This window comes from Panulirus ornatus, chromosome 64, assembly GCF_036320965.1.
Source record: "Panulirus ornatus isolate Po-2019 chromosome 64, ASM3632096v1, whole genome shotgun sequence".
In the NCBI taxonomy this organism is placed as follows: Eukaryota; Metazoa; Arthropoda; class Malacostraca; order Decapoda; family Palinuridae; genus Panulirus; species Panulirus ornatus.
In genome coordinates this window covers 22,334,033-22,361,532 of record NC_092287.1, presented here as the reverse complement: position 1 = coordinate 22,361,532, position 27,500 = coordinate 22,334,033, and the positions used below count along the sequence as shown (strand labels likewise).

Genomic DNA, 27,500 nt, shown 5'->3' with positions numbered 1-27,500 from the left:
GGTTGACCTGAGGGGATGACTGTGATGGTGATGGGTTGACCTGAGGGGATGACTGTGATGGTGATGGGTTGACCTGAGGGATGACTGTGATGGTGATGGGTTGACCTGAGGGGATGACTGTGATGGTGATGGGTTGACCTGAGGGATGACTGTGATGGTGATGGGTTGACCTTGAGGGGATGACTGTGATGGTGATGGGTTGACCTGAGGGGATGACTGTGATGGTGATGGGTTGACCTGAGGGGATGACTGTGATGGTGATGGGCTGACCTGAGGGGATGACTGTGATGGTGATGGGTTGACCTCTTCCCTCTAGCTTCAAGGACGTTGCCATGTCTGCTTCTTTCCCTACACGGCTCAACTTTGGAACTCTACGCCTTCTCATGTCTTCCCCAGCGCCCAGCACCTGACCCATATTAAAGGAAAGGTTTTACCATTTCATTTTATTATTATTATTATTATTATTATTATTATTATTATTATTATTATTATTATTATGAATATTATTATTGTTATTATTATTATTATTATCATTATTATTATTATTATTATTATTATTGTTGTTATTATTTCATTATTATTATTATTATTATTATTATTATTATTATTATTATTATTATTATTATTATTATCATTTCATTATTATTATTATTATTATTATTAATGTTATTATTATTGTTATTATTATTATTATTATTATTATTATTATTATTATTATCATCAATCCCTGGTTCTTAGCTTCATGACGCGTCCGTTCGTGTGATGAACCTGGGTCTTGTGATGGTCCACGCTAACACCCTTTTGACTGGCCTCATGTTACGCAGTTGACGAGCCTCCAGGCCAGACCCGAGTACGTGGGTTCGAGAGTGTGGTAGGTTGGGAGCCGTCTGGACCCACGCCCGGAAGAAGTGATCATGCACGAGTAAATGGTTGACGCTAACAACTTCTGTTTCCTCCTCTCCCCTCGTTACGCATCGACGTAACTACCTGTGTTCAAGACGATGGTTAACGCGCAGTCATAAGGGTCATTGAGGCTATTGGTTTTGTCATGGATTGATTCCTTATTGCCGCTGCTGTACGTGTGTGTGTGTGTGTGTGTGTGTGTGTGTGTGTGTCATGCCTCTCCAGCAGCTGTACTTTGCGAGGTGTCGTACATATATATATGTTAGTTTGGTTTGTTGGTTTGTCGTTAGTATTGCTGTACGACCCCTTGAGAACGACGGAACGACCCCTTGAGCACGACGGTACGACCCCTTGATCACGACGGTACGACCCCTCGATCACGACGGTACGACCCTTCGAGCACGACGGCACGACCCTTGAGCACGACGGTACAACCCATTGAACACGACGGTACGACCCTTGAGCACGACGGTACGACCCCTTGAGCACGACGGTACAACCCTTGAGCACGACGGTACAACCCATTGAACACGACGGTGCGACCCCTTGAGCACGACGGTACGACCCGTTGAGCACGACGGTACGACCCTTTCGCACGACGGTACGACGACCCGTTGAGCACGACGGTACGACCCTTGACCTCTGACCCGACGGTTGATGGTCGTGTCTACGACCAAGCCATCGTAGAAGCTGATAGTGTACGACCCGGATAACACCACTCCGGGTTAACACGTCCCTTAAACCCCGCTGCTTTGGCTAATCCCACCGGATAACGCCGCTCCGGTTAACACGTCCGGCCACACGGCGTATCCGGACTGTACTAGAAGCACGACCGCTTCCCTTTAAGTCGTATCTTTAAGTGCGATGGTGTCGGGTCGTCCCCCCACGACTCCTGCTGGCGCTGCTGCAGGTGTTGCCTTGCGTGTGACCTTAATATTTCAGGTCCCAGGTCCCCAGGTCCCGGGTCCCAGGTCTCGGGTCGCCTCGCTCGCTTTGTATGACAAGGCCACTTGTATACCTTTTTATTTACATATATCAAGCGTTCGAATCCTGGCCGCGGGTTCGAATCCTGGCTGTTGGAGGATATATATATATATATATATATATATATATATATATATATATATATATATATATATATAGTGCATATGAACGTGAACTTTTCATAGAACATGTACTGCCCTCCAACCGCAAGGATTCGAACCCGGACCTTTTGCGTGGTAGGTGGGAACGCGATCGTAGCCGAGCGGTTAGCGTTCCCAGGTACCACGGAAAAGGGTCCGGGCTCGAATCCTTGCTGCTGGAGGGCATTATGTGATTATATATATATATATGATTATATATATATATGTCCCTGGGGATAGGGGAGAAAGAATACTTCCCACGTATTCCCTGCGTGTCGTAGAAGGCGACTAAAAGGGAAGGGAGCGGGGGGCTGGAAATCCTCCCCTCTCGTTTTTTTTTTTTTTTTTTTTTTTAATTTTCCAAAAGAAGGAACAGAGAAGGGGGCCAGGTGAGGGTATTCCCTCAAAGGCCCAGTCCTTTGTTCTTAACGCTACCTCGCTATCGCGGGAAATGGCGAATAGTATGAAAAAAAAAAAAAAAATATATATATATATATATATATATATATATATGTGTGTGTGTGTGTGTGTGTTTCACACCTTGGTGAGGTAGCGCCGGGAACAAATGAGGGATGGCCTCATTTTCTCACATCATTCTACTCCGTCACTGTTACGAGTCACGCACTGAGACCAGACCTTGCCATCCACTGTCAAGCCCCCCCCCCCCCCCACACACACACACACACACCACGGCCCATGGTTGACCTTCAGCGCTCCTTGTGCATCAATTCGGCACATTGTCCCCCCATATACCACGCCGACCCAGTTCCTTGTCTCCCATGCACGCCTCTCATCCTCCCTGAATGTTTAGACCCCGATACCCCAAAGTCTCATACACATATATATATATATATATATATATATATATATATATATATATATATGTGTGTGTGTGTGTGTGTGTGTGTGGAGAGCCTTCACTTGCTTACCAAAATGGCGTACTAGCTACGTCTCTTCGTTGCGTGTATATATATATATATATATATATATATATATATATATATATATATATATATATATATATATATATATATATATATATATATATATATATCCGAATTGTAAGACATAATGTTATAAAGTTAGTCTTTTCCTATATTTATCATCGTCACTAACCATTGTTTCTTATCTCCTGCAGATCGTGTGTGTGGTGTGTCATGTCATCTAGCGACGTCTGGCAACCGAGAGAGAGAGAGACAGAGACTAACTCGTGATTGATGGGTTCGCTGGTGATTGATCGGTTCTCTAGTGATTAATGGGTTCTCCAGTGATTAATGGGTTCATTAGTGATTAATGGGTTCACTAGTGATTGATGGGTTCTATAAAGATGATTATTAGGTTCTCTAATGATTAATGGGTTCACTAGTGATTATTGGGTTCTCCAGTGATTAATGGGTTCATTAGTGATTAATGGGTTCACTAGTGATTGATGGGTTCTATAAAGATGATTATTAGGTTCTCTAATGATTAATGGGTTCACTAGTGATTGTTAGGTTCTCTAATGATTAATGGGTTCTCTAGTGATTAATGGGTTCTCCAGTGATTAATGGGTTCTCCAGTGATTAATGGGTCCACTAGTGATTGATGGGTTCTATAAAGATGATTATTAGGTTCTCTAATGATTAATGGGTTCACTAGTGATTATTGGGTTCTCTAGTGATTATTGGGTTCTCTAGTGATTAATAGGTTCTTTAGTGATTATTGGGTTCTCAAGTGATTAATGGGTTCTCAAGTGATTAATGGGTTCTCAAGTGATTAATGGGTTCTTTAGTGATTATTAGGTTCTGGAATGATTAATGGGTTCACCAGTGATTAATGGGTTCTCTAGTGATTGTTAGGTTGTCCAGTTATTGATGGAGTCAATAGTGATTGCTGGGTTCACTCGTCATTGATGACCTCATTAATGTTTCTTATTAATGTACCAGCACGAAGTAGACTGATAGATACACACATTTGTGATTGTCGAATGTGTCAATAGATAGTGTTGTGGAAATACGTCTACCGTCACACGTGGGAAAATAGACGGTTATAAAGGTAGATAGATGGTTGTAAAGGTAGATAGACGGTTATAAAGGTAGATAGATGGTTATAAGGGTAGGTAGACGAATATAAACATAGACAGTCGTTTATAAAGGTAGACACTTGTAAAGGTAGATAGTTGGTTATAAAGATAGACAGTTATAAAGATAGACAGTTATGAAGATAGACGGTTAGATGGTTATAAAGATAGTTATGAAGATAGTCAGTTATGAAGATAGACGGTTAGATGGTTATAAAGATAATTATGAAGATAGACAGTTATGAAGATTTATAGTCGGTTGTATAGATGGATAGACGGTTATAAAGATGAATAGACGGTTATAAACGTAGACAGATGGTTGTAGAGATACACAGATGGCTATAAAGATAGATAGACAGTTATGAAGAAAGACAGATGGCGAGAGTCTGACAGTAACTCATTGCCAGGTCTCGCCAGCCAGTCATGTTGTTATATAAACATATTACTTCCTTCCGTTCACATTTGTGGCATAACATCGAACGGGAGTGTTTGGAGTACGACACTACGACCCTTTGAATACGGTGGTACGACCCTTTGAATACGGTCGTACGACCCTTCAAATGTTGTGGTACGACCCTTTGAATACGGTCGTACGACCCTTCGAATACGGTCGTACGACCCTTTAAATACGGTCGTACGACCCTTTGAATACGATCGTACGACCCTTTGAATACGGTGGTACGACCCGTTGATTCTATCCTTAGGGGGAACAAGGCAAAGGCCCTTAGGCTGGCCCTTAAAAACCCCGACGGTCGTACCTCGTCGTGTGATCACGAGTCGTTCGTTCTGTCGTGTTCAAGGGTCGTTTTCTGGTCGCTCTAGAGACGTTAAAGAAACGCGACCTGTACGCGTCGTGTCGTACGCCAGGCTGGCCGTGATGGCTGGACCTGGGTCACGTAAATGGCAGGGTTCGATTCCGTGCGTGAATTAACCTTTATAAACTTCCCCTTCCAGGTTGACATATATGAATACATATTGATGAAGAAAAGGTGTGTAGGCAGGACGAACACTGATATACAAATGTATATACATATATATATAAATCTAAGGCGTGAGCAGTGAAGAGATAATGGTAATGTGAACAGTGATGCAAAGAGACTCATGAAACTTCAATTAGAAGAGAGAGAGAAAAGAAAAAAGAAGAATGGTTTGGAAATTGAAGTATGTATGATGAGGAAGTGCACTTTGAACACTACAAGTGAGTGAAAGCCAGGATCAGTGCTGTTCCCAGTGGCTCTTATCTCTTCTCCTACCCCCCCAAGGAGGAGGAGGAGGTGTTGTGAACACACACACACACACACACACACAGGTGGCCAATGTTATTATAACTGGTTGTACCTAACCCACAAGTGACGCACACACACACACACACACACACACACACACACACGCTTCCCTTCCTTCAGCTGTGCGCGGACGGGTCTGTGTGAGATCAAAGATTGGCCTGGACACACACTCACACTCACACACTCACACACACACACACTCAACCCGAACTTTAAACACACACACACACACACACACACACACACACACACACACACACACAGATCCTGGAATTTCGTGTTGTTTTGGAAAACAAAAGAGAAAAAGTTTGCTGAAGTGAATGCCTGGTTAACTATCGAACGAGGGAATTGGCCTCGTCACCAGCGGTTGTTGAGGTAGGGTTGCCTGCCCGTTGGCCCTCATACCAGCGCTAGCTCGTCTTGTGTTTAAGCGGGAAGTTCACATTTGTGTGGTGAGGGACTGCGTGTTGGCGCGGCTTGTGGTGAAGTGCGTGGCGCGCGTGCCCCCAGCCACCAGTCGTGGTTGACGAAGAGGACAACACTGTGGTAATTGTGGTTACCCCAGGAGAGGAGACGAGACTGGCCACACCGCCCCCTGATCTAGCCACGCCCCCTGTGCTGGGTCACGCCTCTTGACCTGGACCACGCCTCTTAGCCTGGGGGGGAGGGGGTGTCCACGCCTCCTGACCTGGGCCACGCCTCTTGACCTGGACCACGCCTCCCGACCTGGGCCACGTCTCTAAGCCTGGGTCCCACCTCTTGGCCTGAGCCACGCCGCTTGACGTGGGCCACGCCTCCTGACCTGAGCCACGCCTCCTGACCTGGGAGCACGCCTCCTGAGGGAGGCCCACCAGCAGGATGGCAGAGTTACTGAGCGTGCAGGTGCCCAGCCGGAGGGGCCTGGGGGGCTACGCCGAGTTCCACAAGAACGCAGAGGGACTCACCACGCCCATCATGGGGTCCCCCGCCTCCCGCCACTCACACCTGAACTCCGCCCTCAACCACGCCCGGATCAGGTAAGCACCACTGTACATGTTACCTCCTCCCATCATACGTGTGGTGTGACACACGGGCGTGTCACCCCGTGTGACACACGGGCGTGTCACCCGGTGTGGACACACGGGCGCGTCACCCGGTGTGACACGCGGTCACGTCACACGGTGGCATCAACATGACCCATCACCATGGTAGTAGAATTTACATCCGGGATGGGGTCCCGGGTTTGAACCCCCCCCCCCCCCACCCGCTGGGAAGGCATTAGTCCCATATTTTGGGATATGCTGGCGGGGACACCAAACAGGTAAGTTAAACACCCGTGGAGTAAGTACTAGACATCCATTTTATTTCCCCCCCCCCCCCCCCCCCGTGGTCCTGTGGTGGTTTTATTATTTCCGTGTTTAGGGGCCCCCTACCCCAACCCCACCCCCTCCCCCCCTCCTCACACCAAGGCACCGTGCACCGTAAAGAGCCAATGGTCCGGGGGGGGGGAGGTTGTTAAAGGGTTGTTAGACCCCCCCCCCCCCCCCATAGTGGTTAGAAGATGCATGTGGTCTTCGATGGTGCGTTAGACTGTGAGGTTTTGACACACAACTGAGCCACCTGTACCTGAAGGTGGGTCTATTGGTATAGGATGCTGTGGTCTTTATATTGATAAAGGCTAGGGGGGGGTGGTCTGTCTGAACAGACCCTCGTACTTAAGGGTCGTTCAATCCGTAGCTTGTCATTGGTCAATCTTGCGTACGTATTATTTAGAACGTAATGACGCTATTTGTAAGCCTGTATACAACGTACATTCTTCAAGACAATGCTATGTCTCCCTCACTCTTTTTTTTTTTCAATGAATTAAAAGTTTACGGATGAATAGAAACGTTCCCCGTTTTCTTTCCAAGTTTCACCGGAGTGGGGAGGGGGGACTAATGAAGTTTAATCTTATTCTCCTTGTATTATAAACCCAGTCTCCTCCTCGTTTCTATGTTGTTATCAAACGTAACGGGCAGGAGAAGGTGTTTAGTACCTTCCCTCAAAATGTTGTACTTTGAAGGATTATCTATCGATTAGAAAATGCTTCGTGCGTATACCGGGACAATAGACAGACATAGTGATAGATTGAACCAATAGACAGACCTAGTGATAGATTGAACCAATAGACAGACCTAGTGATAGATTGAACCAATAGACAGACCTAGTGATAGATTGAACCAATAGACAGACCTAGTGATAGATTGAACCAATAGACAGACCTAGTGATAGATTGAACCAATAGACAGACCTAGTGATAGATTGAACCAATAGACAGACCTAGTGATAGATTGAACCAATAGACAGACCTAGTGATAGATTGAACCAATAGACAGACCTAGTGATAGATTGAACCAATAGACAAACCTAGTGATAGATTGAACCAATGGTGTACCAGTATGTGCCATTTAGGGCACAAGGGAAAAGTGATTGATGCATTACGTTCTTATGGGAAAGATGCTTCCATAAGTGGCTGGTTGTAAACATGTAAACTTCAAAAATTCACGAATCAAATATTTATGTAAAATTAAAGAAGAAATCACATTTATTAGCGTTGTTGTTATTGTTGTTGTTTGTTATTATTGTTGTTATTGTTGTGTGTGTGTGTGTGTGTGTGTGTGTGTGTGTGTGTGTTTGTGTAAGGGGGGGTCAAGATAGTGCTACTCCCCGGCAGATCCGGCGTGCTAACGCCCTCCCAGACGCAAGGCAAACCCAGCCTTAAAGGCCCGTGTGTGTGAGACTTAGTGTTGCCCCCGGGAGGAGTGACTGACTGGCTGACTGACTGAGTGACTGACTGACTGACTGACTGACTGACTGAGTGACTGACTGACTGAGTGACTGACTGACTGACTGACTGACTGACTGAGTGACTGAGTGACTGACTGACTGACTGACTGACTGAGTGACTGACTGACTGAGTGACTGACTGACTGAGTGACTGGTGAGTGGTAAGGGCGGCTCCCTAGCGTTACCCTGCCTGTATGTGATGGTGAGGGGATGTGTGGACATATTGTGATGATAATGATAAACATTATCTTTATTATTAGTGGTAGTAGTAGTAGTAGTAGTAGAAGTAGAAGGAATAGTAGTAGTAGGATAAGTAGTAGTAGTAGTAGTAGTAGTAGTGGTAGTAGAGGTAGAAGGAATAGTAGTAGTAGGATAAGTAGTAGTAGTAGTAGTAGTAGTAGAAGTAATAGTAGTAGTAGGATCAGTAGTAATAGTTGTAGTAGTAGCAATAGAAGTAAAAGGAATAGTAGTAGTAGTAAGATAAGTAGTAGTAGTAGTAGTACTAGTAGTAGAAGGAATAATAGTAGTAAAATAAGTAGTAAGAGAAGTAGTAGTAGTAGTAGTAGTAGTAGTAGTAGTAGTAGTAGTAGTAGAACTACTAGTAGTATTACGAAAATAATTATGAAAGGCTCCTGAAAATATTCAGAGTTGAAATAACGTGTAGTCATGCGCGCCTCGACCTCTAACAACCTGGCTGATCAAAAGACTCTGGGTTGTTTGATAGGCCTATCGCCCAAACAACCAATTAACCAACCCAACACGACAGCACTTAAAAACTGTCGTGCACGACGGCGGTACGACCCCCGGATATGAAGACGTGCCTTACAGGTCAGGTCAGAGGTCACGCCAGCATAGGGTCGTAACGACCTCGTAAACGACTGTCGTTAAGTAGTAGAAAAGAATTTACTAAGTTCGGTGTTCGTCTACCGTGTCCTCGAATGACTAAGTTACGTACGCTTCGTGGCAGCTAGGATGGTATGGAGTAGGTGCCGGGCGTACGATGTTATGGAATAGTTGCCGGGCGTACAATGTTGTGGAATAGTTGTCGGGCGTACGACAATATGGAATAGTTGTCGGGCGTACGACAATATGGAATAGTTGTCGGGCGTACGATAATATGGAATAGTTGTCGGGCGTACGATAATATGGACTAGTTGTCGGTTGTACATGTAGGAAAATATGGAATAATTGCCAAGTGTAGGATGATATGGAATAGTTGCCAGGCGTACGATAATGTAAGATAATATGGAATAGTTGCCAGGCGTACGATAATGTAGGATGATATGGGATAGTTGCCGGGCGTACGATAATTGTGTAAGATAATATGAAATAGTTGCCGGGCGTACGATAGTGTAATATGGAATAGTTGACGGGCGCACAACAACGTCGGATGATATAGCATAGTTGCGGGGCGTACGATGATTGTGTAAGAAACATGGAATAGTTGCCGGGCGTACGATATTAGGATAACATGGAATAATTGCGGGATGTACGATAATGTAGGATGATATGGAATAGTTGCCGGGCGTACGATTAAAAACTTTAGGGCTGCCCTGAATCATGGAAGATTGTATCGCTGTCCTGACGTCTTTACTTATAAATTAAGGGGAGTTGGTAAGCTTTAAGTGGTCAGACTTTTCAGCTTTAAAAGTTACACTTAACAGATCTTTAAGTGGTCAGCCTTTTCAACTTTGTAAGTTACACTTAACAGATCTTTAAGTGGTCAGACTTTTCAGCTTTGTAAGTTACGCTTAACAGATCTTTAAGTGGTCAGACTTTTCAACTTTATAAGTTACACTTAACAGATCTTTAAGTGGTCAGACTTTTCAGCTTTGTAAGTTACACTTAACAGATCTTTAAGTGGTCAGACTTTTCAACTTTATAAGTTACACTTAACAGATCTTTAAGTGGTCAGACTTTTCAACTTTATAAGTTACACTTAACACATTGATGAGTTGAGCACGACGGAACGACCCTTCGAATTGACCTTTAAGGGTCAGGTCAAAGGTCACGCTATCCATCTGTCATTGGTCCTTCCGTCATGGTCAACAAAAGGTTGAGGATAATGTGGTAATTACTTCAGTATTGGACCTTAAGTGCATGACATTTGGTCGCCCATGAAACGTTAACATGTGGAAAAAAAAATGATTTTTTTTCTTTTTTTTAATTTTCCAAAAGAAGGAACAGAGGGGGGCCAGGTGAGGATATTCCACAAAGGCCCAGTCCTCTGTTCTTAACGCTACCTCGCTAATGCGGGAAATGGCGGATAGTTTAAAAGAAAGAAAGAATATATATATATATGTGTGTGTGTGTGTGTGTGTGTGTGTATGTGTGTGTGTGTGTGTGTGTGTGTGTGTGTGAGTGATTGGGTCATTCTTCGTCTGTTTCCTTGCGCTACCTCGCTGACGCGGGAAACAGCGATTAAGTATATATATATATATATATATATATATATATATATATATATATATATATATATATATATATATATATATATTCCTATGAGTCTACGGGGAAAATGAAACACGAAAAGTTCCCAAGTGCACTTTCATGTAACAATCACATCATCAGGGGAGACACAAGAGAGAAATATAACAGTCAGTTGATATACATCGAAGAGACGAAGCTACGACGCCATTTGAAAAACATGTGATTATCCAAAACATACCAAATTGTGATCCTTTCCAATATATATATATATATATATATATATATATATATATATATATATATATATATATATATATATATATATATATATATATATATTCCTGCTATATGTGACAAATCAAGTACATATTTGTTCACTGTTTATGTAACTGTAAACATTGTAATACATTTATGTAACTCTTCGTAAGTCAGACATGAATACAACAAAAATTTCTTTGCAAAACTGCGCTTTGATGTCTGTATTAGGGTTGTGGTGCGCTGATTGGTGGGTGCATTGTGTCATTATCAGAGGCGCTTGTTATGTTGTTATGATGGTTGAGCCTGCCAGACGGCCGACAGCCAATTGCCTGTTGTCGCCAGACACCAAACTGGCGCTTAAGCAGTTGCATGTTGTCGCCAGAGCTCACACTGGCGGTTAAGTAGTTGCCAGTTGTCGCTAGAGACCAAACTGGTGGTTATGTGATTGTCAGCTGTCGCCAGAGACCAAAGTGGCGGTTAAGCAGTTGTCAGTTGTCGCTCGACTCTAAACTGTCTGTTAAGCAGTTGCTAGTTGTCACCAGAGACCAAACTGGTGGTTAAGCAGTTGCCATGTTGTCGCCAGAGGCCAAACTTGCGGTTAAGCAGTTGCCTGTTGTCGCCAGAGACCAAACTGGCGGTTAAACAGTTGCCAGTTGTCGCCAGAGACCAAACTTGGACGTTAAGCAGTTGCCTGTTGTCGCCAGAGACAAAACTGGCGGTTAAACAGTTGCCAGTTGTCGCCAGAGACCAAACTTGGACGTTAAGCAGTTGCCTGTTGTCGCCAGAGACCAAACTGGCGGTTAAGCAATTGCCAATTGTCGCCAGAGACCAAACTGGCGGTTAAACAGTTGCCAGTTGTCACCAGAGATCAAACTTGGACGTTAGGCAGTTGCCAGTTGTCGCCAGAGACCAAATTGGCGGTTAAACAGTTGACGTCAGAGACCAAACTGGTCTCTTCCTTATTGCCGGTTCTCCCCAGACACTCTGGCATCTATTTACATACGTATTTATGCTCAGTTTTCTGTTGTTTACTGAAGGGCTGAAGGTAGATTACCGCGTCGGGTCTTGTGAGTTTTCCCGCGTCTTTCTGCTGGTCCTCATGTGAGGTCACCTTGTTTGCATGACTTTGTTTACTGATGTCTTTTTCCTTACTCATATTCTGCTGACCCTTCTGCTTGTTTCTGCTATTCCTGTGTTCTGCTGGTGTCTGCTGCTGATCCTCTTCCTCTATGTCTGCTTGTGTCTGCTGCTCCTCTTCCTCTATGTCTGCTTGTGTCTGCTGCTCCTCCTCCTCTTATGTCTGCTTGTGTCTGCTTTCTTACGAAGTCTTCTGTTGCTTGTCTGCTAAACCCTAACCATTTGAAATCAGCAGTTGTTTGCCTCCTGAAATCTCTCTGCTTGTCTACGCTAACCCCCTGAAGTCTGCTTATGTCTGCTAACCACCCACCCCGTCCTTGGAGCCTACAGCCCGTCCGTCCGTAACGTCTGTGGCTCGTCCGTAAAGTCCGTATTCCGTACGTAACGAACGTAATCCGTTCGTAAGGTTCGTATTCCGTTCGCAACGTCCGTTTTACGTTCGTAACTCCGTCCGTATTCCGTCCGTAACGTCCGTATTCCGTTCGTAACGTTCGTAACTCCGTCCGTAACGTCCGTATTCCGTTCGTAACGCCCACGGCTCGTCCGTGGCAGCGTCAGCATCACGGTTTAAGGTCAAAGTGTCCAGGTTTTTTTTTTACGGTCGGTTTTTTTTTTTTACGGTCGGTTTTTTTTTTTTAACATATCGGCCGTTGTCATATTCTCTCTCTCTCTCTCTCTCTCTCTCTCTCTCTCTCTCTCTCTCTCTCTCTCTCGCACCTGGCGTGATGAACACGTACGTCTGCTGAACTCCTGCTGTTGTTTCTGCTGAACTTTGGTGATCTTGGCTTATATTGATAACGTATGGCTTATATTGATGACTTATGGCTTTTATTCATGACGTATGGCTTTTATTGATGACGTATGGCTTACATTGATGACGTATGGCTTATATTGATGACGTATGGCTTTTATTCATGACGTATGGCTTATATTGATGACGTATGGCTCATATTGATGACGCGTGGCTTACATTGATGACGTGTGGCTTATATTGATGACGTGTGGCTTATATTGATGACGCATGGCTTATATTGATGACGTATGGCTTATATTGATGACGTATGGCTTATATTGATGACGTATGGCTTATATTGATGACGTATGGCTTATATTGATGACGTGTGGCTCTTATATTGATGACGTATGGCTTATATTGATGACGCGTGGCTTATATTGATGACGTGTCTCTCGCTGAACATTGGTGGAATAACATTGTTTTGACCACAGGGGAGGGAGGGGGAAGGGGGGTGGGGGGATAACATTAATGTCCCTTAGTTATTAGATAACAAATTAGCATACATCATCTTGGTAGAAGCTTGGCATAATCTTAGTGACCAATATAAATGTAATTTATAACGCCATTTGAGAGGTATTTATCTTAGACAATTAACGATAAAATGGAGGAGGGGGGGGGGGTAGGAGGTCATTAACTTATTATTAACCATTGGCTATTAACCCGAAAGTTCTGGCCAATAAGCGTGTGTTCCTGGGAGGGTTGGGTATTGACCCCCCAAGCCAGGCGAATCTCCGGGAATCCGATATTCAAGAATTTCATTTTTTTTTCAATTAAAAATTCCATTTCCACTTTTTGAATAACAGTTTTTGACGCTATATTGCGGTGTCTGGAAACTCTCCCTCACACGCTGCACACCTTCAAAACACAAACTGCCTTTTTTTTCCCCACCATTTCCGCTCTCAAAGACTCGTTCCTCTTCTCGGACGTACTTAAGGTCAAGGTCAGCTCTCTGGTCGTGGGTGTCACGCGGCGGCAGTTAAGTTTGACCTTAAACCATGTAAGTTCCGTCTTAAGAGCTCCCTAGGGGAGGGAGGGAGGAAGGGTTCCTCGTGTGATGCGAATTATCATACCTCAGGCAGGGTAAACAAGTCGCATTTCTCTATTTTTTTTTATTAATCTTTTCCTAGTCATGCCTATGGCAGGATAAACAGGTAATGCTACCATTCACTCCAATGGGTAGTTTGTTCGTCAATTCCGAGGTTAATTAATCCTAACGTTTACTAATTGCTGCAGGGAGTGTCATACGTCTGGCAGGGGCAGAGATGCCAAGTGCCATTGTCTTGCATTTATGGGTCGTTGACAAGGGCAAATTAGTAGACCCGGCTCCTGCCTGGACTCGTAACAACTGGTAATTTAGGCCTTTTAAAGACTTCAATCGTGGAGTTGTTGTATATTAAATGGCCTTAAAATGTTCTCTCATTAGCGTGTGAGTTGGTTACAAATATAATATTGAGAATAAAAAAAGAAAACGATGCTTAAAGATGGTAATCATAGATTACAGTGGGAGAGAGAGAGAGAGAGAGAGAGAGAGAGAGAGAGAGAGAGAGAGAGAGAGAGAGAGAGAGAGGAACAAGATGGTAATTAGAAATGTGAAATTACTTAACCGTAATTAGCAGGTATGACAAGAGGCTATACAGGGAATGACACAGGAAAGGTATGGGTATGCATGCATGGAGAGGTTCTATATACAGAATGTATATAGCGACGGGTTGGAAGGCAACAGAATTATATAAACCTTGGTAAATTGATTATGTATATGTGGCTCTGGTTAAACACATGACTTGTTTAACTGTTTGTTATATAGTTTCCTCAGCAGTTATATATATATATATATATATATATATATATATATATATATATATATATATATATATATATATATATATATACACACACACACGTGACACGGACGTGTATAAGTAGGGATAATTTCACATCATGACTGTAAATCTGTAAACAACATGGAATATGTAAATGCGTTACGGTGTAAATATTAAATACAGCTGTTTAATATTTATTGTTATCAAGATGAAAAGGGGACTGTTAACGAGGCCTTAACAAGGAGCTTATAAGAGATAAGAACAGGTAGTTTCTTTAAAAGTAAAATTGGTGGTTTGTGACGTAATGACTATGACATTAAGTAAAACTGTAAATAAATCAAGACACGGGCATGTAAATTGGAGCTTAACACAGCAACATGAGGGTCGCCCGTCCGTGTGTGTGTGTGTGCGTGTGTGTGTGGTGAGGGCAGCAACCCCACCATATAGCAACATAGCAACAACCATTGAAGGCTCGCCTAGTGGTGATTAGAAAGGGAGGGAGGAGGGGGGGTGGTTCAACGTAGCAACAGGGGGCAGTTGAAAGGTCGGTGTGGTGGGGGGGTGAGGGGGGGGAGGTGAGGGGGGGGGTGGTTTATCACGTGGCAACACCTCATCCCTTCACCTCCCTCCCCTCACTCACCCCCCAACCCCCCGCCACCAGCGGTATACACACAGGGGGCGGCGTAAGAGGGCCAGCTATACGCCTCCTGACGAAGTGAGGTGCGCGTAACCACTCACTCACTCACTCCGTCGTCACTCCGTCCCCCCTCCTCCCCCCCCCCGCCCCCCTTTGTGCGTAGCGTCTTGGGAGAGGGGAGGGATGGTTGGGGGGAGTCCTGGGGTGCTGTGAGGTTCAGAACGTGGGGTGTGGGGTGTGTGTGTGGGGAGGGGAGAAGAAGAAGGAGGGTTGGACAAACATGCAGGACAAATGGTCGGAGTTTTCTGTAAACATGGCGGGAGAGAGAGAGAGAGAGAGAGAGAGAGAGAGAGAGAGAGAGAGAGAGAGAGAGAGAGAGAGAGAGAGAGAGAGCGTGTATGTTCTTCCTCCGCAAGACAAGACACTCCCCACCTCACCCCTTTCTCCCAACCACCGTCAACAGTCTCTCTCTCTCTCTCTCTCTCTCTCTCTCTCTCTCTCTCTCTCTCTCTCTCTCTCTCTCTCACGAACGCACGTGCGCCGTATACGCAGAAAATGCTTTAGATTTTGAGAGACATTTGACCCCCCCCCCTACTGTAAGCGTAATACGAAAAAGGGAAAACCTAATATTTAACGAAGTGTTATCGAAAGACGTCACGAAGTAAACGAAAGAAAACGTGAGGCCGGTGGCTGGCGCCAGCTTTTCACGTCATCAGCTCGCGTTACACTCGCCTCGTTAACCCGCCCACTTACGTCATTTACAGCCATCAGACGTGACCAGCGCCGAGGGGGGGGGGGAGGAGACCATCTCGATCCAGGGGTCAGTGCGCAACCGCGAGAGCTTTCCATGTAGATAGTGTCGTACCGTCGTGCTCAAGGGGTCGTGCTGTCGTGCTTAAAGGGGTCGTACCGTCGTGCTCTAGGGTCGTGCCGTCGTGCTCGAGTGTCGTACCGTCGTGTTCTAGGGATTGTATCGCTTATAGGGTCGTAGCGTCGTGCTCAAGGGTCGTAACGTCGTGCTTAAAGGGTCGTACCGTCGTGCTTAAAGGGTCGTACCGTCGTGCTCAAGGGGTCGTACCGTCGTGCTCAAGGGTCGTTCCGTCGTGCTTAAAGGGTCGTAATGTCGTCCTTAAGGGTCGTATCGTCGTGCTCAAGGGGTCGTACCGTCGTGTTCAAGGGGTCGTACCGTCGTGTTCAAGGGGTCGTACCGTCGTGCTTAAAGGGTCGTACCGTCGTGGTCAAGAGGTCAAAGTTGACCCCCCCCCTTGGTCGAGGTGGGGTCGTGGGGGTCTGCCCCCCCCCCCCCCCCCCCCCCCAAGCACGACCCGCTCTCGATGTCCGAATAAAACCCTCTTTTGCATGGGATATTCGACCGTACCGTACCGTGGTGGTGTGGTATATCCCTGTCTTCCCCTCTCTGTCTCCCAGTGTTGGTGGATATATAACGTCCTCGTGAGAACATGGAGTATTGTTCTTGTTCTTCAAGAACTGTGGTGGATTTTTTTTTCAGCGTCAGAGGTGTGTTCTTCAGGGTCGGGGCTGTGTTCTTCAGCGTCGGAGGTGTGTTCTTCAGGGTCGGAGGTGTGTTCTTAGCGTCGGAGGTGTTCTTCAGCGTCAGGTGTGTTCTTCAGCGTCGGAGGTGTGTTCTTCAGCGTCGGAGGTGTGATCTTCAGGGTCAGAGGTGTGTTCTTCAGGGTCAAAGGTGTTCACTTCAGCGTCGGAGGTGTGTTCTTCAGGGTCGGAGGTGTGTTCTTCAGGGTCAGAGGTGTTCTCTTCAGCGTCGGCGTGTTCTCCAGCGTCGGAGGTGTGTTCTTCAGATCAGAGGTGTGTTCTTCAGGTCAGAGGTGTTCTCTTCAGCGTCGGAGGTGTGTTCTTCAGGGTCGGAGGTGTGTTCTTCAGCGTCGGAGGTGTTTTCTTCAGCGTCAGAGGTGTGTTCTTCAACGTCAGAGGTGTGTTCTTCAGCGTTGGAGGTGTTCTTCAGGGTCAAAGGTGTACTCTTCAGCGTCGGAGGTGTGTTCTTCTCAGCGTCAGAGGTGTGTTCTTCAGCGTCAGAGGTGTGTTCTTCAACGTCGGAGGTGTTCTCCGGGGCCTGATGTTCATCGGGATGTTCTTGTTCCCTGGGGTCAGGGTGGTATGTGTTATGAATGAGAGCCGGGCTGTTATGTCACGTCTGTTATGACCAGGATGTTCTGCTGTGGGAGAGACAGTAGAAGCGACTTTATTACTGTAGTAGTAAAGTAGTGAAGTAGTAGAGGTTTTACTACAAGGAAGGGAAGGTAGTAAAGTCAATAGGGCTGGGGAGGGATGGTGGTACAGGCCTTATATACTGGGGGGGGGAAACAGTAGCATGGACCTTATTGCTGGGGAAGGACTGTCGTGATTGCCTTATTACTGGGGATGGACGGTGGAAAACGCCTTATTACTGGGGATGGACGGTAGTAAAAGGCGTTATAACTAGGTGTGGATGGTGGTAAAGGCCTTATTACTGGGGGAGGGTGGTAAAGGCCTTATTACTGGGATGGACGTCACTAGTTGACCTTATTACTGGGATGTACGTCACTAGTGACCTTAATACTGGGTATCTACCTTTCAATACTCACACAGACACACACACACACACACACACACACACACACACACACACACACCGGCGACACACGGGGGAAAAAATGATTTGTAGACATCAATAATATCTTTACTACCGGCGATGAAAACCAGTAAAGACAACGTCACTTTGTGACAGTGGAAAGTGAGCCAGCCAACCAGCCAATCACCTCCTCTCACGCGCGCCGCTCCGGCTGGGGCTGCGCGAGGTCGCTTCCGCTCACTTACGTAACGCCCATGACGTCATAGTCAGTCCAGTAAGCCTACACCGCTGGCCTCTCTCTCTCTCTCTCTCTCTCTCTCTCTCTCTCTCTCTCTCTCTCTCTCATCCAACCTCCGGCTCATTCAGAGCCCACCACGCCTCCTCACTCACTCACTCACTCACTCACTCACCCACCTCCTCCAACCTAGCAACCTCACCCATCTCCCTTGCCCCCCTCTCACCTTCTCCAACCTAGCAACCTCTCCCATCTCCTTTGCCCCCCCTCACCTCCAGCCTAGCAACCTCACCCATCTCCCTTGCCCCCCACCCTTACCTCCTCCAACCTAGCAACATCACCCATCTCCCTTGCCCTCCCCCTCACCTCCTCCAACCTAGCAACCTCACCCATCTCCCTTGCCCCCCCCTCACCTCCAACCTAGCAACCTCACCCATCTCCCTTGCCCCCCCACCTCCTCCAACCTAGCAACCTCACCCATCTTCCTTGCCCCCCCTCACCTCCAACCTAGCAACCTCACCCATCTCCCTTGCCCTCCCCCTCACCTCCTCCAACCTAGCAACCTCACCCATCTCCCTTGCCACCCCCCGCCCCCCATCGTCTCCTGTTGGAAGAGGGGGGGTAGTTCCAGAGCTGGTCGAGCGAGGGGGGGGAGACGTTGCAGAGCTGGTCGAGCCGGGGTTTGGGGGAGGGAGGGAGGGGGAAGATCATCCATTTTTAGCGCGGGGTTCCAGCCTCCCTCTGCACACCCGCGCGCCATCCGGCATTTCCCTCATGACCTGAACTTAACCGACACTTAATTCAACTTTCAGATGTCCATTCGAAGGCCGAGAGCATTTCAAGGTCACTTGAAAAACTGCTGTTAGCATTCAAGAAATGTTTACCGAAGGAAAAAGAGAGAAATGTAGAAAGGAAAAGTGGTTTTTAAAGGGAAATGTATAGAGGTGTAATGAATAGCCAAGGCTTGTGTGTCGGGCCGGTGTATAGAAAGTGCTACCGTGTTGGCCTGGCTTGCCCTGTGTGACGTCACGTATGTAAACATCTGGGTCGACATTGAATGAAAGCCATTTACATCCTTCCCTCTCTTGTTTACATATACGTCCTGTTGTTTACATATGTCCTTCTCTCGACATATATGTTCTCTTGTTTACATATACGTCCTTCTCTTGTTTACATATATGTCTCTTGTTTACATGTATGTCCTCTTGTTTACATATACGTCCTTCTCTTGTTTACATATATGTCCTTTTGTTTACAAATGTCCTCTTGTTTACATATACGTCCTCTTGTTTGCATATATGTCCTGATAAACGTTTTAAATATCTGGATCCTTATTTAGGCTTGATATTTTTAATGTATTTATATAAGAACTCGAAAGGTAGTTTAAGGCAGTTTGGGATAACACGTACAGAAATGTAGTTTTATCTTTTTTTTTAGATTCTTTTTTTTTCAATAGTTGTGTAGTGCATGTCTGGCATATTTGTTGTTAAGTAATGGAGTAATGGAGTAATGATCGTGTTGAAACAGCGAGTTTTGGTAACCTGCATCACGAAATGGATATGTTTAACAGGACTTCTATTAACAGTGGGTCAAAGACGTTTTGAAAACAATTTTTTTTTCGGTTCTTCGTTTTCCTCACATGTCTTCAGTGACTTTGTGAATCCACCACTATAAATATATCAAGAAAAGACGATAACAAAAGTTATCACTACATTAACCATCTCGGGTTAGTTATCACTACATTAACCATCTCGGGTTGGTTATCACGAGTATGATAACAAACGAGTTGGTGTACCGCCCTCCGGAGAGGCTATTGTTCACAGTTACTGTTAAAGATGTTGTTCGCCGATTAAATCTATAATCCGATAGTGGACGGGAGTCAATCCATCATCCGTTTTCTACGCGTCATGGTCTGCGTGGTCTATTGGTCAAGGGAGGGGGGAGGGGGGTGTATGATAGGTATGTGTCCAGCAGCGTCCAGCAGTGTGGTGGTCTGTGGTTTAGGGGAGGTCTTGGCCGTTCGGCAGTTAAGCGAGGTAGGTAGGGTAGGGGAGGGGGGGGACGATAATGATGATGGTCAGGGCCATGTCGTGGGCAACACACAGTACGCGCGCAATGGGTCGTCCCCCCGCCACCACCATGTAGGGGTCGTGTCTGTCCTTCTTCGGATACTCCTCGTCTCGTAGGTGGAATTAAAACCAAAAATACATTCTCTGAAAGTACAGTTTAATTACAAATATAAAGACAACCCTACATGCTTAGCCATATTGCCTTAAGACGTAGAGAAATATGAAGAATTTACGTTAAGTCTTGGGTAAGCGAGCGCGCGCCATCTTACACGCCAAGATAACCGCCAACTCATATTTGCGAGTCATGTTCCCTCGCGGCGTGGGTGTAGGTTATGGTCCCCCTCCCCCATCACCACGCCTCCTAGTCGTGGGGGTCTCCCGCATGCTCGCACGCTGCGCTCCACTCAGGAGCAAGGTAGATTGGACGCCATGAGAGACCGAGATGGTCTATGGACGATATAGCCTCCTCGCTGTGTTAATATACCACATCTTCGTTACTACGAAGTACACGGTAAATTCAATATTTACGAAAGTAAACTATTAACGTAAAATGAATTAAGTTGATAATTCCAAAGGCAAAATGTTCGTCAGTGTCTTCAATTCATCAGCATTGTACCCTTCCCGAGCGCGACCCAGCCATCTCGTTGCCAAGTACATATATTATTATTATATTTTTTATTATACTTTGTCGCTGTCTCCCGCGTTTGCGAGGTAGCGCAAGGAAACAGACGAAAGAAATGGCCCAACCCGCCCCCCCCCCCATACACATGTATATACATACGTCCACACACGCAAATATACATACCTACACAGCTTTCCATGGTTTACCCCAGACGCTTCACATGCCTTGATTCAATCCACTGACAGCACGTCAACCCCGGTATACCACATCGCTCCAATTCACTCTATTCCTTGCCCTCCTTTCACCCTCCTGCATGTTCAGGCCCCGATCACACAAAATCTTTTTCACTCCATCTTTCCACCTCCAATTTGGTCTCCCTCTTCTCCTCGTTCCCTCCACCTCCGACACATATATCCTCTTGGTCAATCTTTCCTCACTCATTCTCTCCATGTGCCCAAACCACTTCAAAACACCCTCTTCTGCTCTCTCAACCACGCTCTTTTTATTTCCACACATCTCTCTTACGTTACTCACTCGATCAAACCACCTCACACCACACATTGTCCTCAAACATCTCATTTCCAGCACATCCATCCTCCTGCGCACAACTCTATCCATAGCCCACGCCTCGCAACCATACAACATTGTTGGAACCACTATTCCTTCAAACATACCCATTTTTGCTTTCCGAGATAATGTTCTCGACTTCCACACATTCTTCAAGGCCCCCAGAATTTTCGCCCCCTCCCCCACCTTATGATCCACTTCCGCTTCCATGGTTCCATCCGCTGCCAGATCCACTCCCAGATATCTAAAACACTTCACTTCCTCCAGTTTTTCTCCATTCAAACTCACCTCCCAATTGACTTGACCCTCAACCCTACTGTACCTAATAACCTTGCTCTTATTCACATTTACTCTTAACTTTCTTCTTCCACACACTTTACCAAACTCAGTCACCAGCTTCTGCAGTTTCTCACATGAATCAGCCACCAGCGCTGTATCATCAGCGAACAACTGACTCACTTCCCAAGCTCTCTCATCCCCAACAGACTTCATACTTGCCCCTCTTTCCAAAACTCTTGCATTTACCTCCCTAACAACCCCATCCATAAACAAATTAAACAACCATGGAGACATCACACACCCCTGCCGCAAACCTACATTCACTGAGAACCAATCACTTTCCTCTCTTCCTACACGTACACATGCCTTACATCCTCGATAAAAACTTTTCACTGCTTCTAACAACTTTCCTCCCACACCATATATTCTTAATACCTATATACATATATAATATATATATATTTATATATTTGATGTGCTGGTGTTGGTGCTCAACACTGACTCAGTGGGCCAGAGCCAAGACGACCGCCACTTGGTACAGTGACACACACACACACACACACACACACACACACACACACACACACACACAGTGGTTTGAAACTGCTCAACGGGAAGAGACGCGTAGATTTCCCCTCCCTTCTGTTGGTGCGTTCGTGAAGGAAGTAACGACAAAATTTGGTCGTGTTATAGTGATGGTAAGATTGTGTCGTGTTATAGCGATGGCAGGAGTGTGTGTGTCGTGCTAGTGTTCCTGGCTCAAGTGTGTCGTGCTAGTGTTCCTGGCTCAAGTGTGTCGTGCTAGTGTTCCTGGCTCAAGTGTGTCGTGCTAGTGTTCCTGGCTCAAGTGTGTCGTGCTAGTGTTCCTGGCTCAAGTGTGTCGTGCTAGTGTTCCTGGCTCAAGTGTGTCGTGCTAGTGTTCCTGGCTCAAGTGTGTCGTGCAAGTGTTCCTGGCTCAAGTGTGTCGTGCTAGTGTTGCTGGCAGTATGCGTGTGTGTGTGTGTGTGTGTGTCGTTGAGAGACGGATACACTGTCATGATGGAGGACAGCCAACATCATTGTCGTGTAACTGTGTCGCTCGCTCTCAGACCAGAAATAATATTTGGTGAATATTTAAAAGAACTCCCTAATGGAACAGATAAATATTATACCATGAATATTGACTGAAATTGCACGGTGAAATACGATAAGATAATGAGATAAATAACTATTATAATTTCATTATTCTACTGTGACTGTTTATCCTACAGTGCCACAGTGAAATAGAGGACTCGTACAGTGCATTTTTTTTTTCATTGTAGTTTAAAATAAAACAGGATACAAAGCCCATTGAATTTATGTACTTCAGACTCTCTCTGAAATGAAATATATTACGAAAAAGTAGTGAAGTTTCGTAGTAGAATAAGGAAGAATATATCATGAAATTGAACTTGAGTTTCGTAGTGAAAGAAGAAAATATACCATAAATATTTATGTGTTATATCAGCTGTCAGTGTGGCTGTATGTAATATATGCTATACACGTCCTTTGTGGTTAGTATATGTTGATAGGTAGGTATTTAATATATATATATATATATATATATATATATATATATATATATATATATATATATATATATATTGACCGTTAAGAACGGCGGCAAAGGCACTGTTAAGGGCTTGGCAATACGGGGTCGAGAAGACCTTGGTTAGCCAAGAATCAAATATGGCGCCGGTAGGTGGGGTGAATCCCTCATCTTGATTGGCTGAGGCCTGGTGTGACTTGCTGTTGTCTTACTCCCATTGGCTGAGCCTCTTCATCTTCCAGTGGCGAGAGCCAATAGTCGCCCCTGTTACATGCCGTGTAGGTCAAATTCGCACGCGCTGGGGAGATGAACGCAGACGTCCACACAGGTACGCATTATTGTTTAAATTTCTGCGTAAATGAGAGTTATTCAACGGGCCATATTGATGGAGTAGTGAGATAAAGAACTGGTGGTTATTGTGATGCCCATTTCAGGTCATGACACTCCCGATTTATATTGCAATTCGCTGTGAAATACGACCGCGACCACATGGCGGCTCCCTCCCTCCATCATCATCTCATGAGCGCCGTATACATCGCGCAGCCCGTCGCTCCTCCAAATAACCCCGAGGCTTCAACCTCATTAACTCATCACAAAAGCCTTTATTATGCTGTTAAATTAACAAGCCTCTATGATGTTAAATTAACATTAAATACGCATTTAGTCGTGGACTGTAATAAGAGTCCATAGACCCAGATGAGATAACCAAGTTGGATCACATGTCAAGAAGTGATGACTTAGTATTGAAATTGTGTTCATTAAATCATTAATCACTCGAGGGGATTAATGACCACGAGGGGATTAATGACCTCGAGGGGATTAATGACCAGAGTTAAGGAGGATTGAGTCCGAACGTCTTGGAGGGATGATTAAGGCATCCTTCTGGGGTTAAGGGGTTTAGTCTACTAACCCCATGCAGGACATGTGGTTAAAGTGGGGTTGGCCCGAGCTTGGCCCTGGCCTGGCCTGGCCTGGCTTGGCCCCGGGCGCCCCCTTGGCCGCTTGCCAGCACCAGCCTAGCCACACCACCAGCCTCCATGGAATTGACCACACCCACCTCCTTACCCTCACCTTCATGTAATACTCCCGCTGTACCTCCTGTATAACCCACGCCTCTGTAACTTAACCCTCACCTTCATGTAATACTCCCGCTGTACCTCCTGTATAACCCACGCCTCTGTAACCTTAACCCTCACCTTCATTTAATACTCCCGCTGTACCTCCTGTAACCCACGCCTCTGTAACCTTAACCCTCACCTTCATGTAATACTCCCGCTGTACCTCCTGTAACCCACGCCTCTGTAACCTTAAAACCCTTTCAGGTCTTGTCATCCTCAACCAGCGTGTGGTGGTGGCTGATTACACATCTCGTTGTATAAGTGTTGGCTGGTCGACAGTCATGGTTGTAAAGGTCGTTGGCCATTTTGAGAAGCGGGGAAAACTACTGGCCGGCTAAATCTCTCTCTCTCTCTCTCTCTCTCTCTCTCTCTCTCTCTCTCTCTCTCTCTCTCTCTCTCTCTCTCTCTCACACACACACACACAGAGTTATGTAACTATCGTTCAGCTGTTACGATCATTTAGCTTAAAGGTGCCATTTCATGTGTGGCGGGGTGGCGACGGGAATGGATGAAGGCAGCAAGTATGGATATGTACATGTGTACATACATATGTCGGTGTATGTATATGTATATATACGTTAAAATGTATAGGTATGGATATGTGCGTGTGTGGGCGTTTATGTATAATATACATGTGTATGTGGGTGGGTTGGGCCATTCCTCGTATGTTTCCTTGCGCTACCTCGCTAACGCGGGAGACAGCGACTAAGTATGATATAAACGTATATGGGGGGGAGGGAGCAGTAAAGTGTTTTACAACCAAAAACATTCATTTAATAAAGGTTAAGTCGAGATTAAGTTCTGACAACCTAAATATATTATGTAGTTCGTCACGTTTTTCCAATTATATTTGAGAAAAGTGGCTACAAGATGTTGTGTGGCCGTACCGTACACTAAAATAACGTCGCCTAACTTAGATTAACTTAAACTCAGTTTAGTTAGGCCAGATCTATCGGTGAAAGATCAATCTGAATTTGATAATGAATCATTTTTTCTTTCATTAATCTGTATTGATATTTTAAGAGGAAGAAACTGATGGTGATTCGAGTGAAGATATGGTGAACAAAATAGCATTCCATCACCGCGTAGAAACTGATTCTGATATTAATCAATTTAATACATTTATATGTAGTGATGGTTGATCATTGATCATTAGTGTCCATACGTTCTTAAAAGTTTACTGATTGCTTATCCACAATCACACTTCGTAAGAGTCATTGTCTCATGCGTTATGTATGACGCTGTTGTCTATTGTTAATCTACTTTTACCAATTTTGATCAATGGAAAATGATGTTATCCCGATTAATTCAGTGGCCTGTTTTATTCAGTGTTCCCATTTGTTGTTAGCTTCCCTTCGTTTACTTAGTTCCTTCGAAGCTGGTCCTTTATAGTGGGCCTTTTGTTCAGTGCCCCATTTCGTCAGTGGGTTGGATATATCCCATTTCATCAGTGGGTTAGATATATCCCATTTCGTCAGTGGGTTAGATATATCCCATTTCGTCAGTGGGTTGGATATATCCCATTTCATCAGTGGGTTAGATATATCCCATTTCGTCAGTGGGTTAGATATATCCCATTTCGTCAGTGGGTTAGATATATCCCATTTCGTCAGTGGGTTAGATATATCCCATTTCGTCAGTGGGTTAGATATATCCCATTTCGTCAGTGGGTTAGATATATCCTAAATTCCCATTGTCCAGTGTTTCTTCCCCCATGGTGTCCCACTTCACACAGTCCCTTTCGTTTTTGATATCACGTTTGTGGTCCCCGTGAAGTAACATGTTACTCTGGTGTTCAGCCAGTATAAATCCTGGAGGTAGCCTGGCCATTTTTAAATTCACCCTTGCCTCTGGTAACCCGCTAAATCCCAGCGGTCTCCAGAGAACTAAATCCGGTATCCATTAATCCCAGTCTCGTATAATGTCCTGCTCAGAATATATATATATATATATATATATATATATATATATATATATATATATATATATATATATATATATATATATGTTTTGGACAATCACATGTTTACCAAATGGCGTCCTAGCTTCGTCTCTTCGATGTATATCAACTTACTGTTATATTTCTTGTGTCTCCCCTGATGATGTGATTATGACACGAAAGTGCACTTGGGAACTTTTCGTGTTTCATTTTCCCCGTGGACTCAGGAATATATATATATATATATATATATATATATATATATATATATATATATATATATATATTCCCTGGGGATAGGGGAGAAAGAATACTTCCCACGTATTCCCTGCGTGTCGTAGAAGGCGACTAAAAGGGGAGGGAGCGGGTGGCTGGAAATCCTCCCCTTTCTTGTTTTTTTTAATTTTCCAAAAGAAGGAACAGAGAAGGGGGTCAGGTGAGGATATTCTCTCTAAGGCCCAGTTCTCTGTTCTTAATGCTACCTCGCTAACGCGGGAAATGGCAAATAGTATGAAAAAAAAAAAAAAAAAAAAATATATATATATATATATATATATATATATATATATATATATATATATATATATATATATATATATAAACCCAGACATATAGGAGGTTGAAAGAAAGCCATCTTTAACTGCGAATATTTTTCTTTCATAAATCCCGTTGTAAAATCTTATTTCAGGATTTGTACGCATCCACGACAGGATTTCTTGGCTTCTCGAAATACCCCGTGTGGGATTTATCAAGCATAAGTTGGCCGTGGTAGGATTTCTTCGTGTCTTGGATCGAGTAACTCAAGGATTACTTTTAAAGGAGAGAAAAAAAGAAAGTCAGTTACGAAAAGGATTTAATTGAGCCTTATAATCCATGCCAAGTGTTTCCCCGTACACCATAACAATGAGTCATCTAAATCCCCTTCTCCCTGGGATGTAATCCCATATCCTGGGATGTAATCCCCTTTCCCTGAAATTTTGTTAAGACATTCTCCACACCGCTCCCGATTAGAACAAGAGGCTCAAGGTGATGAGAGACTGTTTTAAAGCCGAACGCGTCATGCGGCAGCCAACGGGGGCCCAGAGGCATCACATCTCCAGGCGCCCGCGCGCGCGCGCGAGCCTCTCCCTTCTTAGAAATCCGGGCCAGACACGGTTTTCCAGGAAGCTGCCATTTTGTTACATATGTATATATATAATATATTCATCCTTTGCTCGTCATATACTTCCTACACCTAGTAGTTGTGGTATACCTTCGCTCTG

At 44.9% G+C, this 27,500-nt stretch overlaps 1 protein-coding gene across 5 annotated transcripts in view; it reads left to right on the top strand.

Annotated features, from left to right (window-relative positions):
* The window catches only part of LOC139746298 (ATP-binding cassette sub-family G member 1-like), a 123,255-nt gene that overhangs the window by 65,340 nt on the left and 30,415 nt on the right, over positions 1 to 27,500 (top strand). For 3 of the 5 annotated variants that reach the window (XM_071657392.1, XM_071657389.1, XM_071657391.1), the window contains exon 2: positions 5,041 to 6,388. In XM_071657392.1, coding sequence (XP_071513493.1) covers positions 6,231 to 6,388 — 158 coding nt within the window. In that variant the 5' untranslated portion in view covers positions 5,041 to 6,230. Of the gene's footprint in view, positions 1 to 3,170; positions 3,257 to 5,040; positions 6,389 to 23,471; positions 23,510 to 27,500 lie in introns of those variants that run through there. The other 2 variants (XM_071657390.1, XM_071657393.1) reach the window with 2 other exon arrangements.